Genomic DNA, 15,025 nt, shown 5'->3' with positions numbered 1-15,025 from the left:
CGTCCTGGTGAAGACACTGCAGATTCAGAGAGAAAAAGAAAAGCAATTATCGATAAACAGAGGCGGACTGGGTCAAAAATTCTTACCCGGGAAAATTTATAGTGGCCTCATACTATGGCTTATGGCCAAAATCACACTGGCCCACCGGGGTTTCCCCGGTAAGGCTTATGGCCAGTCCGCCTCTGTCGATAGAGCAAAAATATGAAATTGTGAAACGCTTTGAGCGAAATGAAAGACCATGTGATATTGCACGTGCTACAGGCCTAAATGAAGCAACGGCGAAAAGCACATGACAATTGCAAACTTGACAGGTTGAAAATTGAAAAGGGCTCAATTGTAAAGGGCTTAAAAATTTTAGAAAACAGACTCCAACGAAGAACGCGTTATAGCTACAAAGCAAGGAATAAAAAAATTATTAGCTTGCTACGAAGAAATTCTGCGTGAAAAAAAGAACGTGCTGTGTCGTCAGACGAATTTGTTAGATTTTATGAAGCCATCGACATCGAAATAACTTTTTTACGTAAGTCATTTGTTTTTTTTAATACATATTTTGTATTAATATGTATAAAGAACTGCAATTTTATTAATATTTTTCTTCTAAACTAGTGTTTTTGTTAGTCCTTGGTCCCAATTAAGCAAAATTTATATGTATTTATATGCAAAGTTGTACCCCGACTTACGCGAATTCGACGTACGCGATTTTCGTCGGACCCACCTATCGCGTAACTTCGGGGTATTACTGTATATATATATGGGGCTTACAGGAGAACAGGCATTCTGTGTGCTATCAGACACTCAGTCTCAAACACTGATGTATCCAATATCTTTCTATCTCAAAAGGTTTAGGAGAAGTCCGGTTGGCCTGCCTCCCTAAAATCCACTCATGCACACCTTCTTGATGGTAAGCCCTGTTACGTCACTTAGGTGGCAACGAACATGTAGAGAGCTTCTCTTCAAGATGCCTGGTCAGCATGAAGAGGAAAAGACCAAACCCTCCAGCACAATAAAACAAATAGCTCTCAGTCCCCAGCGGCTTTCACTCCCCCTCTTATGGTAGCGAGAGGATCAGAGTGGAAGCAGAGGGTGCTAACAATCTTTGGGTACGACCAGGCTGCCATGCTCGGAAACCAAACTTGGCCTGTTACAATGTAAGATCGCTCATTGGTGAAGACAGGATATTAAATCTAGAAAAGGAATTAGAAATTGTGAATTGGAATATCATCGGTTTGGAAGAAATAATCACTTATAAATTTATCAAGTTAAAATCTGCTGTACACCAAAGGAAACAGTGAAAGGAGCAAAGGTGCAGTTGGCTTTCTGGTCAAGAGTACTACTCAGTATTTCTAAGAGGTACAAGCTAAAAGTTATAATGATTTATGCACCAACATCGAGCCACGATGATGAAGAGGTTGAAGAAATGTACACCGAAATTGAGAGCCTTCTAGATGACCAGAAAACCTACTACACTATCATTATGGGGGACTTCAATGCTAAGGTTGGAAAGAGACAAAAGCAGTGCAGAAAGGGGAATTATAGGAAATTTTGGAATTGGTGAAAAATTAATGAAAGAGGTGAAAGACTTGTGGAATTTGAAGAAACTGGAGGATTGTCAGTAATGAACATCTTTTTCAAGAAAAGGGTGAACAGAAAGTGGGCATGGAAGGGCCCAAATAGGTTAACAACTAATGAAATCGACTTCATCCTCACTAACAGAAGATTTATCATGAATGATCTTACTGTCCTGAACAAGGTAAATGTTGGAAGTGATCACAGTATGGTAAGATGCACACTTGATATAGATGGAAGAAAAAGGGAAAAAACTGATTCGAGTAAATAATACGAAGGCCTTTGAGATAACAGAAGAGGAGAAAAAGCAGTATGTACTGGAACTTAAGAACAAGTTTTTAGCTTCTGCAGACTGTTCAGGAGCAAGATATTGACAAAGAATATTACAACTTTCTGAAAGTGATAAAGCACAAGAAACCTATAGGTAAAAAGAAATGCAAAGAAGAAAAAATTAGTCAAGAAACACTTGTAATGATGAATCGAAGATGACAAACAAGGAGCAAGATAAACACTAACAAGGAGAAATTTGAATATACACAGTTATGCGAAGCCATTAGAAAGAGACTCAGAGAGGACATTAAAAAATTTAACACAAGTAAAGTAGAACAAGCATTAAGGGAAAACAAAGGACTTAGATCAGCAGCCATTGGAAGTAACACAGAAAGACAAATTATACTGAAACTGAAAAATAGCAATGGTGTACTTATAAATAGCAGTACTTATAAATATGCAGAGAAGGCATAATTCAAATTCAAATTCAAAGGCATAATTCTCTATGGAAGACTACCATAGAGAATTATACAAGGAGCGAGGGAATGATGCCAGCAGTGGGGAAGATGGATTGCAAATTAGTAACACATATGACATCCCAGATATCCTTAATGATGAGGTAGAACTTGTGCTGAGGAAAATGAAGAATCAGAAAGCCTCAGGGGAAGATGAAGTTACTGTAGAGTTGTTAAAATTGGGAGGAAGAGACATAGCACAAAAACTGGCAAGACTCTTCATAAAATGAATTAGAAAAGGTGTGATGCCTAAGGAGTGGAATAATGCAATCATAGTTTGCTGCATAAGAAAGGAAATAAATCAGAAATTGGAAATTATGGACCAATTAGCTTGTTATCCCACATCTACAAGTTGTTCACAAGGGTCATTACTAACAGATTAGAAAGAATACTTGATGAGAATCAACTGAAAGAGCAAACTGGATTTAGGACAGGATTCTCAACTATGGATCACCTTAGCGTAATGTCACAGCTAATGGAGAAAGCAAATAGTAGTAGTAGTGGCATGTGATGCAAGAAAGCAACTGTACGAGCTTATGCAGCATCAGCCAAAAAAAAAAATCACACCATTCCCTCCAAATGCCTGTCCAGTTCCTTCTTAAATTTATTTAACCTGTTAACTACCACAACGACAGATAGAAGTTTGTTCCAGCAATTAACCACCCGCGGGCCAAAGGCAAATTTCCGCACATCTATTCGACATCTGTCTTTTCTTAATTTGAATAAATTTATGCCCCCTTAGGTTCGTAATCTGAACAAGTGGAAGGATCCCATCAGAATTCAGCGTGCTCAACCCATTCAAGGCCTTATACACCTCAATGAGATCACCGCGCAGGTGCCTAGTCTCCAGCCACTGCAATTTGCAGAACTTAAGCCTCTCTTGGAAAGAGGATCCCTTCATTCCCCTCACCAATCTTGTTGCCCTTCTCTGTACACACTCAAGTAAATCTACATCCTTCCTAAAATGAGGCCTCCAGACCTGTACGCAGTACTCATGGTGTTGCCTGACCATTGCCTTATACAGAGGGACAATCACCTCCTTCTCCCTGCTAGCAAAATTCCTATATATCATTGACAAAACCCCATGACCTGCCCTGGCAGCCTGTCTGCATTGCTCAGAAAATTTCATATCTGACTGCACAATTAATCCCAGGTCTTTTTCAGTTTCTACCACCTTAAGTGTAGTACTAAAGATGAATATGGCTAAAATGAATATAAAACACCATTATGCCTGGCATTTGTGGATTATGAAATGGCATTTGACTCCATACAGCATAAGGAAATGTTTCGGGCACTGGAAAGACATGGCATAGATACCCCATATATTATGATTTTGAAGAAACTATATGAGAACGCTACCTCCTTTATTAGACTAGACAAAGACCTTAGCAAATTTAAAATTGAGAAAGGAGTTCGACAAAAAGACAATATCTCCGAAGTTGTTTACTGCTGCCCTTCAGGAAGCTTTCAGAAGATTAGACTGGTTGCAGAAAGGAGTCAGTGTGAATGGAGAGTACCTAAACCATTTATGCTTTGCAGATGACATTGTTGTCATAAACCATAATCCCAAAGAATTAAAGGAAAACCTTAATCAGTTATTCAGAGTTAGTAAGGATTTGGACTAAAGATGAATATGGCTAAAACAAAAGTAATGATGAATAAGTATGCCATAGAAAGGGTTATGATGATTGAAGGAGCAGTAATTGAAAAGTTGGAGTCATATATACTTATCTGGGACAAGTCATTGGCTGTGATAAATGGCTGGAAGTCAAGAGAAAAATAAATTTTGGATGGATAGCATTTCAGGAAATATAGTAACATACTGAGGAGCAATATCCCACCTTGACATGGAAGTGAAACTTGGGCAATCACCAATAGAATGGAAGAGAAACTGAGAACGGCACAACGAAGAATGGAACGAGTTATCTAGCACACATTTTGGGAATCAGACTGTTAGATAAGAAGAGAAACACATGGATTAGGCAGCAAACTCAAGTAAAGGACATTCTTATCAAAACTAAAGAACTAAAATGATCTTGGGCGGACATGTAGCTTGAAGACATAATGACAGATGGACTAAGAGTATAACAGAATGGTAACCAAGTGGAGCTAGAAGAAAACCTGGAAGACAATGACGGAGAGAGAGACAACCTGGAAGAAATTGTCGCAAAGGCTAGTTGATCGAACGATCAGTCCGCCTACCGATCGAAAGATCAGTCTAGCGATCGAAGTGCAGGCTTGTGGTTCTCTGTTGAGATGGGGCATAATGGAACAGTCTATTTTTGGTTTATTTTTGTTTTATTTTATTTTTATTGTAGTGGTTTACATCTCTGTTGGTGATATTTCACATTAATTTGGACCTGGTGCCTGTCAGAGGGGGCGCCGTTAAATTTCTATTTAATTGGCATTCAAAAGTTAATGGATTATTGTTTTATTATCTTTACATTTAGATGTTCTAAATTACCTTAGAGTTTCTGCTGCAATATTTTTACTCTCTTCCCTGCCTGTTGGTTTGATCGTTATGTTTAATTTTGACTATTTTTGCTCTTCTGTCTTGCCATGCTGATGGCATTATTTTTTATTTTTTTAATTCTTATTCTAATTTATTTTTATTTTTATTGTTATATTTCAAGCATCGTGTAGAGGAATATGCTTTTTACTGCCTGTGATGTTTGCTTTACCTTTTTATTTTATTTTTATTATGACTGATTCAGTTTCCAACTATTTCAAACGTTATTCAAATATATGTATAATTATATATATATATATATTCCAGTATTGAGTATTATCTCTGAGTTACGTTATATGACTTTTGTATCTCCTTTCAAATTATTTTATATTCATTTATAATGTTATGTTTGTAAAATCTAGTTCATTATAGGTATTTAATTAAATAAATACAATTCAATTGACAATGAAATTTAATAAGTTTTACTGATTAATTGATAGTACTATACTATACTAAGCTAACAGATTTCTAATACTGTGTTACGCGTTTCGCTTTTTATTTTTACATTAAACCTTCCGCTATTTAGTTCGGGATATACGTTGTATCGTATAACAATGGTGGCAACTTATGAACAGTAAATCTATGGACACTAAATATTAATTAACTTTCAAAATCACTATCTAAATTGAAAATAAACTTGATTAGGTCTATAAGCTACTGATAGAAAATAATTTAATATAACAGTTAAGTCAATAAAACAGCTAAATATAATTAAAAACTTAACGTTCACTGGAGCTACTAAATCTTGTCTAACACATGGGCGCATAATGGCCTTAAGCTGCTGTTGTGCCGTAAAACCTCCAACAACAACAACTAACACATGGATTGGATACCCTTACGATACTAAGTAATAACCTACAAAATCTCTATCTAAGTTCAAATTAAACTAAGTATCGTAACTAGGAATATAAAGCTACTTCTAGAAAATAAATTAATATGCCAATTTAAGTAAACAAAACAGCAAAAATTTAAGGAAAACTTCTCTGTTAGCTGGAACCTTAAAAACGTTCGGAAGTATTCCTGGCATTTGCAAAACATCTCCTGTTTTTCATATTTTAGTTTTCAAAAACCGTTTTCATCATGCTTAAAAGTGCTTGATATCCAGCTTTTTGAAAGTTATGTTGGCATGTTATATAGCAATCCAACACAGGATCTGCGTGGATCCCTGCCACATCTCAAAGGTTTTATTGCTACCAACAGTAAAACATCTCTCTCTCTCTCTCTCTCTCTCTCTCTCTCTCTCTCTCTCTCTCTCTCTCTCTCTCTCTCAGCATGAAATTGCAGCACAGCCTTCTAGGAAACAACATTCCAAGACTAACTGTAGACCCCTACAGTTTTTAACTATGTTCATGAAAAGATCCAGCCAATCACTAGGTGACTATATGGACTCAGACTGTTAGGACATCAGAGATCTTCCATTTCTTCATTCCTTTGTGCACAGTTCAGGACAGGTAGATAAAAGTTGAAACTTGTGTGAAGTGAAGTTCAAATAGAATTTCTAGTCTATGATGTAACTGCATATTACCAAAATTAAACCACTTTAAGCAGAATGCAGAAAAGTGGCTTCCTTCTACGAGGTTCTATTTCATTTTAATGAAAGTGTGCTTGTCAGGCAACATTACTACTGTTAAAGATATTATTTTTCTCTGATTTCATTAAGGAACAGTCTTGAGAAGCTATAGGTTTAGAATAACTTTATAATTAAACTTGTAATGATTTATGCATTTGAAGTTATAATAGACAAACTTTTCAGAGACAGATTAATTTATGAGTAAACACTTTGATGTCATATGTAAATCGATATTGTTGCGATAGCTTCAGAAATATATTCCATGTTAAATGCAGTGAATGATGATGAAGACTACGCTTAGAGGGATAATAAGGAACAATATGCGTAAAATAGTATTGGGAATGATACAGACACAAACTGGACCAATTTTTAACTATATTGCCAAAAAATATATACCAGTACAAAGCTGTAAAATGTAATTTATATTTCATATAAATTCCCATCACTAGTTCATTTGAGTTCAGGTGACCAGCTTACATTCATAATAGGCTTAGATTTGAACAGATATGGCAGTTTTTACTTTACTTGAAATTTAATTCATAAAAATATCTGCCTAAATAGTCATCAAAATACTTTTGTAGGGATTGCGGACATTGGAACTGTGTGTTGATAACTTACAGCCAGATTTTCTGTATGATCATATACAACCAGTTAGAGCAGAATTAATGCAAGCATTATGGAGAACTCTCCGTAATCCAGTTGATAGTATTGCACAAGTAGCTTTTAGAGTTTTGGGAAAGTTTGGTGGTGGTAATAGAAAAATGATGGTGGAACCACAAAAGGTAAGTTTGCATTTTTAATTTCTTTTAAAATTGATAATTCTCATTTAGTCTAATTTCCTGTAATTTCTCTAATAACAGTATATTATTGCTTCAGTTTTTTACTTATCCTAATATTTAATGTTAGGGTGAACACAAATCATCATCGTCATCAGCCATTTTCAATCCACTGCACGATGAAGGCCTCTCCAGCAACTTTCCAGTTCCTTCTGTTTTGAGCACTGGCCATCCATTTACTACCCACAAGCTCATGAATTTCATCTATCCATCTCCGCCTTTGTCTTCCAGGTTTTCTTCTAGCTCCTCTTGGGTACCATTCTGTTATTTTCTTAGTCCGTCTGTCATCATGTCTTCGAGCTATGTGTCCTGCCCAAGACCATTTTAGTTCTTTAGTTTTGATAAAATGTCCTTTACTTGAGTTTGCTGCCTAATCCATGTGTTTCTCTACTTATCTAACAGTCTGATTCCCAATATAATTCATTCCATTCTTTGCTGTGTAGTCCTCAGCTTCTCTTCCATTCTTTTGGTGAGTGCCCAAGTTTCACTTCCATAAGTCATGGTGGGGAGTATACATTGATTCATTATTTTACGTTTCAGACAAACTGGGATATTGCTCTTCAGTATGTGACTATATTTCCTGAATGCTATCCATCCAAAATTTATTCTTCTCTTGACTTCCAGCCATTTGTCATTATTACGGCTAATAACTTGTCCCAGATAAGTATATGCCACCTTTTCAATTACTGCTCCTCCAATCATTATTTCCCTTTCTGTGGCATAATTGTTCATCATTACTTTTGTTTTAGCCATATTCATTTTTAGTCCAAAATCCTTACTAACTCTGCATAACTGATTAAGATTTTCCTCTAATTCTTTGGTATCATGGCTTATGACCACAATGTCATCTGCAAATCGTAAATGGTTTAGGTACTCTCCGTTCACACTGACTCCTTTCTGCGACCAATCTAATCTTCTGAAAGCTTCCTCAAGGGCAGTAGTAAACAGCTTCGGAGATATTGTGTCTCCTTGTCGAACTCCTTTCTCAATTTTAAATTTCCTACTGTTTTTGTCTAGTCTAATAAAGGAGGTAGCACTCTCATATATTTTCTTCAAAATCATAATATGTGGGGTATCTATGCCTTGTCTTTCCAGTGCCCGAAACATTGCCTTATGCTGTATGGAGTCAAATGCCTTTTCATAATCCACAAATGCCAGGCATAATGATGCTTTATATTCATTTGCTTTCTCCATTAGCTGTGATATTACGTGAAGGTGATCCATAGTTGAGAATCCTGTCCTAAAGCCAGCTTGCTATTTCGGTTGATTCTCATCAAGTATTCTTTCTAATCTGTTAGTAATGACCCTTGTGAACAACTTGTAGATGTGAGATAACAAGCTAATTGGTCTATAATTTCCAATTTCTGATTTATCTCCTTTCTTATGCAGCAAAACTATGATTGCATTATTCCACTGCTTTGGCGTCACACCTTTTCTAATGCACTTTGTGAAGAACCTTGCCAGTTTTTGTGTTATGTCTCTTCCTCCCAATTTTAATAATGCTACAGTAAATTCTTCTTCCCCTGGGGCTTTCTGATTCTTCATTTTCTTCAATGCATGTTCTACCTCATCAGGAAGGAACACAAATAGGAACTGCTTAATAAAGTTTCACCAAAACTATTTTTTCCTTGTTATCATAGCGTTAATAGAACAACAACAATATTTTTGAAACTGTTTTTCTGTTTATTTTTATATAGCTAGAATACAATGATCGTGATAGTGTGGGACCTTGTATCACAATTTATTTTCAAGACCATAAGCCACCAGTTGCTCTGCCTGTTGAAAAAGTAAGTTCATTTTGCTTGGCATTGTTTGTTATTTAATTTTAATTTGCTTGTCTTTCACACAACATTTGAAAGGAAATCTTTTCCATTCTAATTGACACATAGTTTAGGGAAGAGTTTGTATAATTTTTGAAGTCATTTCAAATATCTTGTGGGAAATTAGTGGTTCTTTGAAAATTTTTTTGCAGATCTGGTGCCACAGAATGTTTTCTCTGAGGATCCAGAGGCATTTGCATTGTGCATTCACTTATGTATGACAGTACACAAAAATCATTTCTAATCATTAATGTTATGTGATTCAGGTGAAAGCTAAGTATTTATAATGGAATGCCATCTTGCATTGTAAAATTGATGATTTTATCAACTTTATCCCTGCTAGTGACTTTCAGCAAACCATTACTAGAGATGATTGTAAAAGCAACGGGTCCGACTTCATACGCAGAATGGTACATGGTGAAACTATAGAAAATTGCAGAATTTATGGGGAATACAAAAATAGATTTAATTCTTCATCCAGATGAACGTTACAAAAGACTTAGGGTATTCGGGCACATTTCACAAAAGAAGTTGATGTTTCTCGAACATTTCTAATGGGAATTGAATTTCTCTATCTGATCATATCTGTTTTATTTTTCCTTATAGAGTCGTATAGCTTTACCAAACCAATCCCACTACTTAAAATGTTTTGTCTGCCTTCAAAACTAACCTTCTCCTATCTTCATTTTTACTATTGATTTTCATGTACAGTGGACTCCCACTTTGATTGGTTCATTATATGATCAAATTCTTTATGATAGACTCTCCATAATAAAATATCGTTTGCTATAGGATACGTTTTAAGCACCGGTTGTTGTGTTCACGTTTGTGAATTGAATTTTAATTATATTAAATGGCGATTCTAATAAGCAAAAATAGGAGGAATATTATCCACATGCTATAAAAGTAAAGATACATTAAGCACAAATTTACATTTTATTATCTTACCAATTAACAAAATTAAATGATACGTGAAAATCGGAAGAATATTTTCCACAGGTTAGTAAAATAAAAATAAATTTATGCCTATGTGCATGACTTAATTAATACTGTAATATATGCATACTTATTAATTGATATTTCTGTTCACTGACTTTTTTTGGGGGGAAGGGGGATTGTAAATTTAAAACAGTAAAAAAGATAAGTAATCAATAACAAAAGACATGGCATGCACAAATTACAACTAACACAATACACGCAAGTGAGATACGGAATAAGAAGTTGACAAAGCTTAAAAAATAGGAATGAAGAGAAGATTCTGAAAATTTATTTGTTTTTTTATATGATTGAAGATTTCATGGAAGGGAAACACATTTCACCTCAATAATATAAAAATCTATAGAATTCCAGCTATTGGTATTTTTGCAAATGCAATATGTTCAAGTTTACTACCTGTTTATAATAGATTTCACTAACAGAAATGCCCAATAAACTGGAAAGTGCAAATTGCTTTTATTGTTTTTTAGTGATGACCTCCAGAAATGTGCTTTAGAAAAATATCACAAAGTCGTTCAGAATTGATTCTTATAACCGAATATATGATAACGATGACAGCATAGTGCATTTTAATGATTTGAATTGGTTTTTTGAAATTAAAGTACCTGATTCCACTAACCAATGATCATGTTAACAAGTGCCTACTTATTTCAGTTTACAATGGGATGTGCTTACGATTGTCTGCGACCGGACCAACGTGTGGCCAACCCATTAACAAACGCTGGGAGGAAGAGCTAAGTGGTCCTTCCTCTCAGCCAATAGCAGTGTTTGTTAACATGTTGGCTGCATGTTTTGTTTTTGCTTCCTTGAGTTGAAGTGATTTTTTGTGTTGTGCTTTAATCCATTATAAAAATTATCTTTTAAGGAGATAAACTTAGTTATATTACGAAAATTTCAACTTCTGAGGTCTTAGAATGAATTACCTAAAAACCATGTGTTATTGGGTTCACATTACAATATTTGAACGATACGATGGTGTCTCTGGAATGGATTAATATTGTAAAGCAGGGGTACACTGTACTGGTATGGATCTTATATATCTTTATGCAATAAATAACCTAAAGTGTTAGAATACTCCACTAATATTGTCTGCTGTTCCACACATGCTATCAACTATTTATATAAATGTCATGGATCTGCCTGTGCAGCAGCAGCAATTTGCTAGAAGCCAGTGTGGATTGTAGAACTTAAACTTTTAGTGTGAGATGATGATTCCTTACAACATAAGTGACTTTTCTTTGAATGCCTGAGACTTGTCTTACCTTCCCAAAATCCACTGTGGTAGATGTTATTCAAAGATGGGAACGTGATGGAATAGGTGGTGATACTGTTACTATGCCTGTCTAATTTTATCTTTTAACTTTGAAGTTACCAGATTTTAATTGAATAACTGTAAAATGTTGTTCTGTCTATGAAAAAAGCAATGGTTAAATATAAATGAAAACTAGATTGACTGTCAAATGTTGCACAGTTTTCTGCTCAGTTCTTTAAAACCAACAAGTTCAAACAAAATAACACATCTGTGACAAAATAAAAACATTAAACTTAAAAATAATGATAATTGGTAAGATAAAACAAACTGTTCAGTACATTAGTTGCTGAGTTCTCTTTTTATAAATGCACAGGCCGAGAAACCTTGATGTCAATATTTAATAAAGATGCTTATATATGTTAAAAGAGAGATTTAGTATTGACTCTTGTAACATTGTATACATTCAAGTACAAATGTTCATCAGTATTAAGTTCTCAGTCTTATCATAGCAGCAACTATGATAAAGGTTAGGATATAGTTAAGGTAAAGGTGGCAACCTGTATTTAAGTCTATACCAAAGGTATAAAATGTCATAAGACTTCATTTGAATAGTTTTTGAATTCTTTATTTTACAGGAAAAGATTCCTTATTGCCCTTTATACTTCTTAATATAAGTTAACTGATTTTGTTGTTATCATGCATGTTCTAGAGATGCTTTTCAAGACAAAAATATCTCTTAACACTTATTGTTCTGCCCCCAATGATGATTGTAAATAAAGGTAATATCCCTTTGCCATTCTCTTGACTTTGGTTCCATAGTAAAAAAGGGTCTAACTTACCTTGAATTCTCCTTCTTAGCTAAAGATGGCAAATATGCCTAGAAAACAAATTTATTGAAAAATACCTGCATGGAATTCTAACCTCGTGAATGAAATATTTATCAAGTGAATGTGTATTGCAGATCTTCATTTTTGTTTCCTCTTTCAAAATATTGTACAGCAAGGCATAAAACCTAACTCACACCAGCATTCTGTTGTTGCTTTATCTGGTCTAATATACAAAGGGTACTAGGAAAGTTTTGCAATACAGCTTTATTTATTTAATTTTTTCAAAGTAATTTCCTCTACATTCAATACACCTCTCCATCCTCCGAAACCAATCTTTAAACCAGTTCTGCCAAGTTTCACTAGGGAGTAAAGCACACTCGTCCCAAGCCCGTAGAAGGTCCTCATCACTGGAAAACCGCCTCCCTTTTAGCTTCATTTTCACATGCGGGAACAGTGCAAAGTCGCAGGGAGCAAGGTCTGGACTGTAGGGAGGGTGCTCGAGAAGTTTCAGTCCTGTCGTGGTCAAATATTCGGTGCAGGCTTTGGCGCGGTGAGCTGGAGCATTATCGTGATCGAGGTACCAGGTGTCCATTCTAGACTTTGGCCGCAGGTCTTCATAGATCCAATGACTTTAGGCAGGCATTGTTCAGTATACCACTCAGCTGTGACTGTCTTCTGCGTGTCCAAAACGACACGTTCCACAATTCCACTCGATTTGAAAAATACAGCTATCATTTTCTTCTTTACAGATCGGGATTTTCTGACAATTACGGGTGTGTCGTCATCATCAAAGACCCAAACTTTGTTTTGAGCCTTGGTCGGCAGATCGTAATAGTACAGCCAAGTCTCGTCACCTGTCACGATGTTGTTCACATACCGAGATTGTCCCTTATCAAACTTTTTTAACATCTCCCGGCACCAAGTCACACGTTGTGTCATCTGCTCTTCAGTCAGTTGATGCGACACCCAGAGAGAACAAAGTTTTTTCATGTGCAAATGATCTTGCAGAATCGAACGAATTGCTGGTGCATTTAGGCCCAAAGTATCCTCTATCTGTTGGTAGGTCACTCGCCTGTTTTTGTCAAGCATTTTCCTCACAGCAATAACGTTTTCCTCCGTAACTGACGTTCGTGGCCTTCCCAGCCTCTCAGAATCCTCCAGAGTGAAATTTCCCCTTTGGAATTCTCTATACCACCTGAATATCGTTGTACGATGTGGACAATCATCATCTAGTGCAAGAGTCATTTCTTCTAAGCACTGGTCTATGGTTAAACCACGCACGAAATTATACCGCAAAACTGTCCTTATCTCATTTCGTGACCACGATGCCATCGCAAGCACTTTACACTCTCACTACTAATGAATAACTGAGCCCATCAACTTGGCGCGGCGGCTACTATGCACGTATGAACATGTCTCAACATGCAGCAACAAGCAGCTTCCTGTGATTCATTGTTGCGTCATATTGCAAAACTTTCCTAGTACCCTTTGTATAGAAAGCTTACAAATGAAGTGTAATAAATTAGTTGCTTTTCAATTAAATTTAAGGATAAGAATTCTTATTTGCACAAACTTTAATTTCACTTGTATTCCTGCTTATGAATTTAAAGCATTTTTGTATCTAAATAATGATAGGGTTTTATATGTATTTTTTGGTATTAATAATTCGAAAGAAAATTGCAGTGCATCATTAGTTGTCTACAATAACAACTAATGATGAAGTCTAAACTGAGTCCCATATATTTTTTTTTTTAATGAAACCCCCAAACACGAGAGGGATTAGAGCCGTTAGTACTTAGTACAATGTATAGGTTGAAGGTTGAGAAGATAAAGAAGATATTTGTTGACATTAGACTTGAAATTATGTAGGTTATAATTTTCAGTAAATACATATGAAGGAAGGTTGTTCCGGAAAATGGAAGTTGAATGAATAAATAAGGAAGAAGATAAGTTGGTTAGGTGAATTTGAAGTTTGACAGTAAAAGGATGTTGACTGGTTGTGGCATATGTTTGGAATGTTTTGGAAGAGAGAGAGAGAGAGAGAGAGAGATAGCGGGAATTCTAGAAGCCAATTCAGAGGAACAGTGCCCATGGAAGTATCTATAGAAAAGGCATACAGCAGAAATAGAATGTCTATGAGACATAAAGTGGAGAGACTGTTTGAGATGAGTCAATAATTAACCTAACTGCCATCTTTTGATTGGAATCTAGAAGCCTGAGAGATGCTTTGGGGATGCTGCCCCAGTTGTGGGAACAATATTCAATGGTAGGGCGGATTTGCGATTTGTACAGAGTGAACAGCTGTTTGGAAGAAAAGTAATATCGAAAGAGAAACCAAATTTTTTAGATGCAGAGGGAGCAACATTTGTAATGTGCTTATTCCAAGAGAAATTAGAAGTCAGGGTAATTCCCAATAGAGATATATCAACTTGCATAGAAACTGGAATGTCACTAAAGATAAGCATAAGAGTAGAAGAATTGTTTTTGTGAGATGTAAGACAGGACTGAGTTTTAGAAGGATTGAAATCAACTAAGTTATCTTCTTCAACCCACTAGAGAATTACATGGAGATCAGTTTAAGGAATTGATAGTAGACATTTGAGAAGTTGAAGCTGTTTGTGGAGGGAAAGCTTTCTCAAAATGGAAGGTGGAATGCAATTTGCTACCATCAACAAAACTATGGATAGGAAATCCAGTCAATGAAACAAGGTCATTAATATACAAGAGGAAAAGAGTGGAAGAAAGAACTGAACCCTGGGGTGCACCAGCATTAGTAGAGAAGTTAGAAGGCAGAGTGCCATCTACCATCACCAGCAGTGAGCGGTCAGAAAAAAAAAAACTGGATACCCAGTTACACAAAACAG

The 15,025-nt window shown here is 35.7% G+C and overlaps 1 protein-coding gene across 6 annotated transcripts in view; it reads left to right on the top strand.

The window, feature by feature from the left end:
• Positions 1–15,025, top strand: part of Nipped-A (Transcription-associated protein Nipped-A) — a 1,216,281-nt gene that overhangs the window by 388,142 nt on the left and 813,114 nt on the right. For all 6 annotated transcript variants that reach the window (XM_090382460.1, XM_090382459.1, XM_090382462.1 and 3 more), the window contains 2 exons: positions 7,012–7,212; positions 8,964–9,053. In XM_090382460.1, the coding sequence (XP_090238586.1) occupies positions 7,012–7,212; positions 8,964–9,053 (291 nt within the window). The remainder of the gene's footprint in view (positions 1–7,011; positions 7,213–8,963; positions 9,054–15,025) is intronic.

The sequence above is a fragment of the Mastigoproctus giganteus genome, chromosome 10 (genome assembly GCF_048544385.1).
Source record: "Mastigoproctus giganteus isolate SK-2022 chromosome 10, ASM4854438v1, whole genome shotgun sequence".
Classification (NCBI taxonomy): domain Eukaryota; kingdom Metazoa; phylum Arthropoda; class Arachnida; order Uropygi; family Thelyphonidae; genus Mastigoproctus; species Mastigoproctus giganteus.
This window is presented reverse-complemented; position numbering and strand designations above follow the sequence as displayed.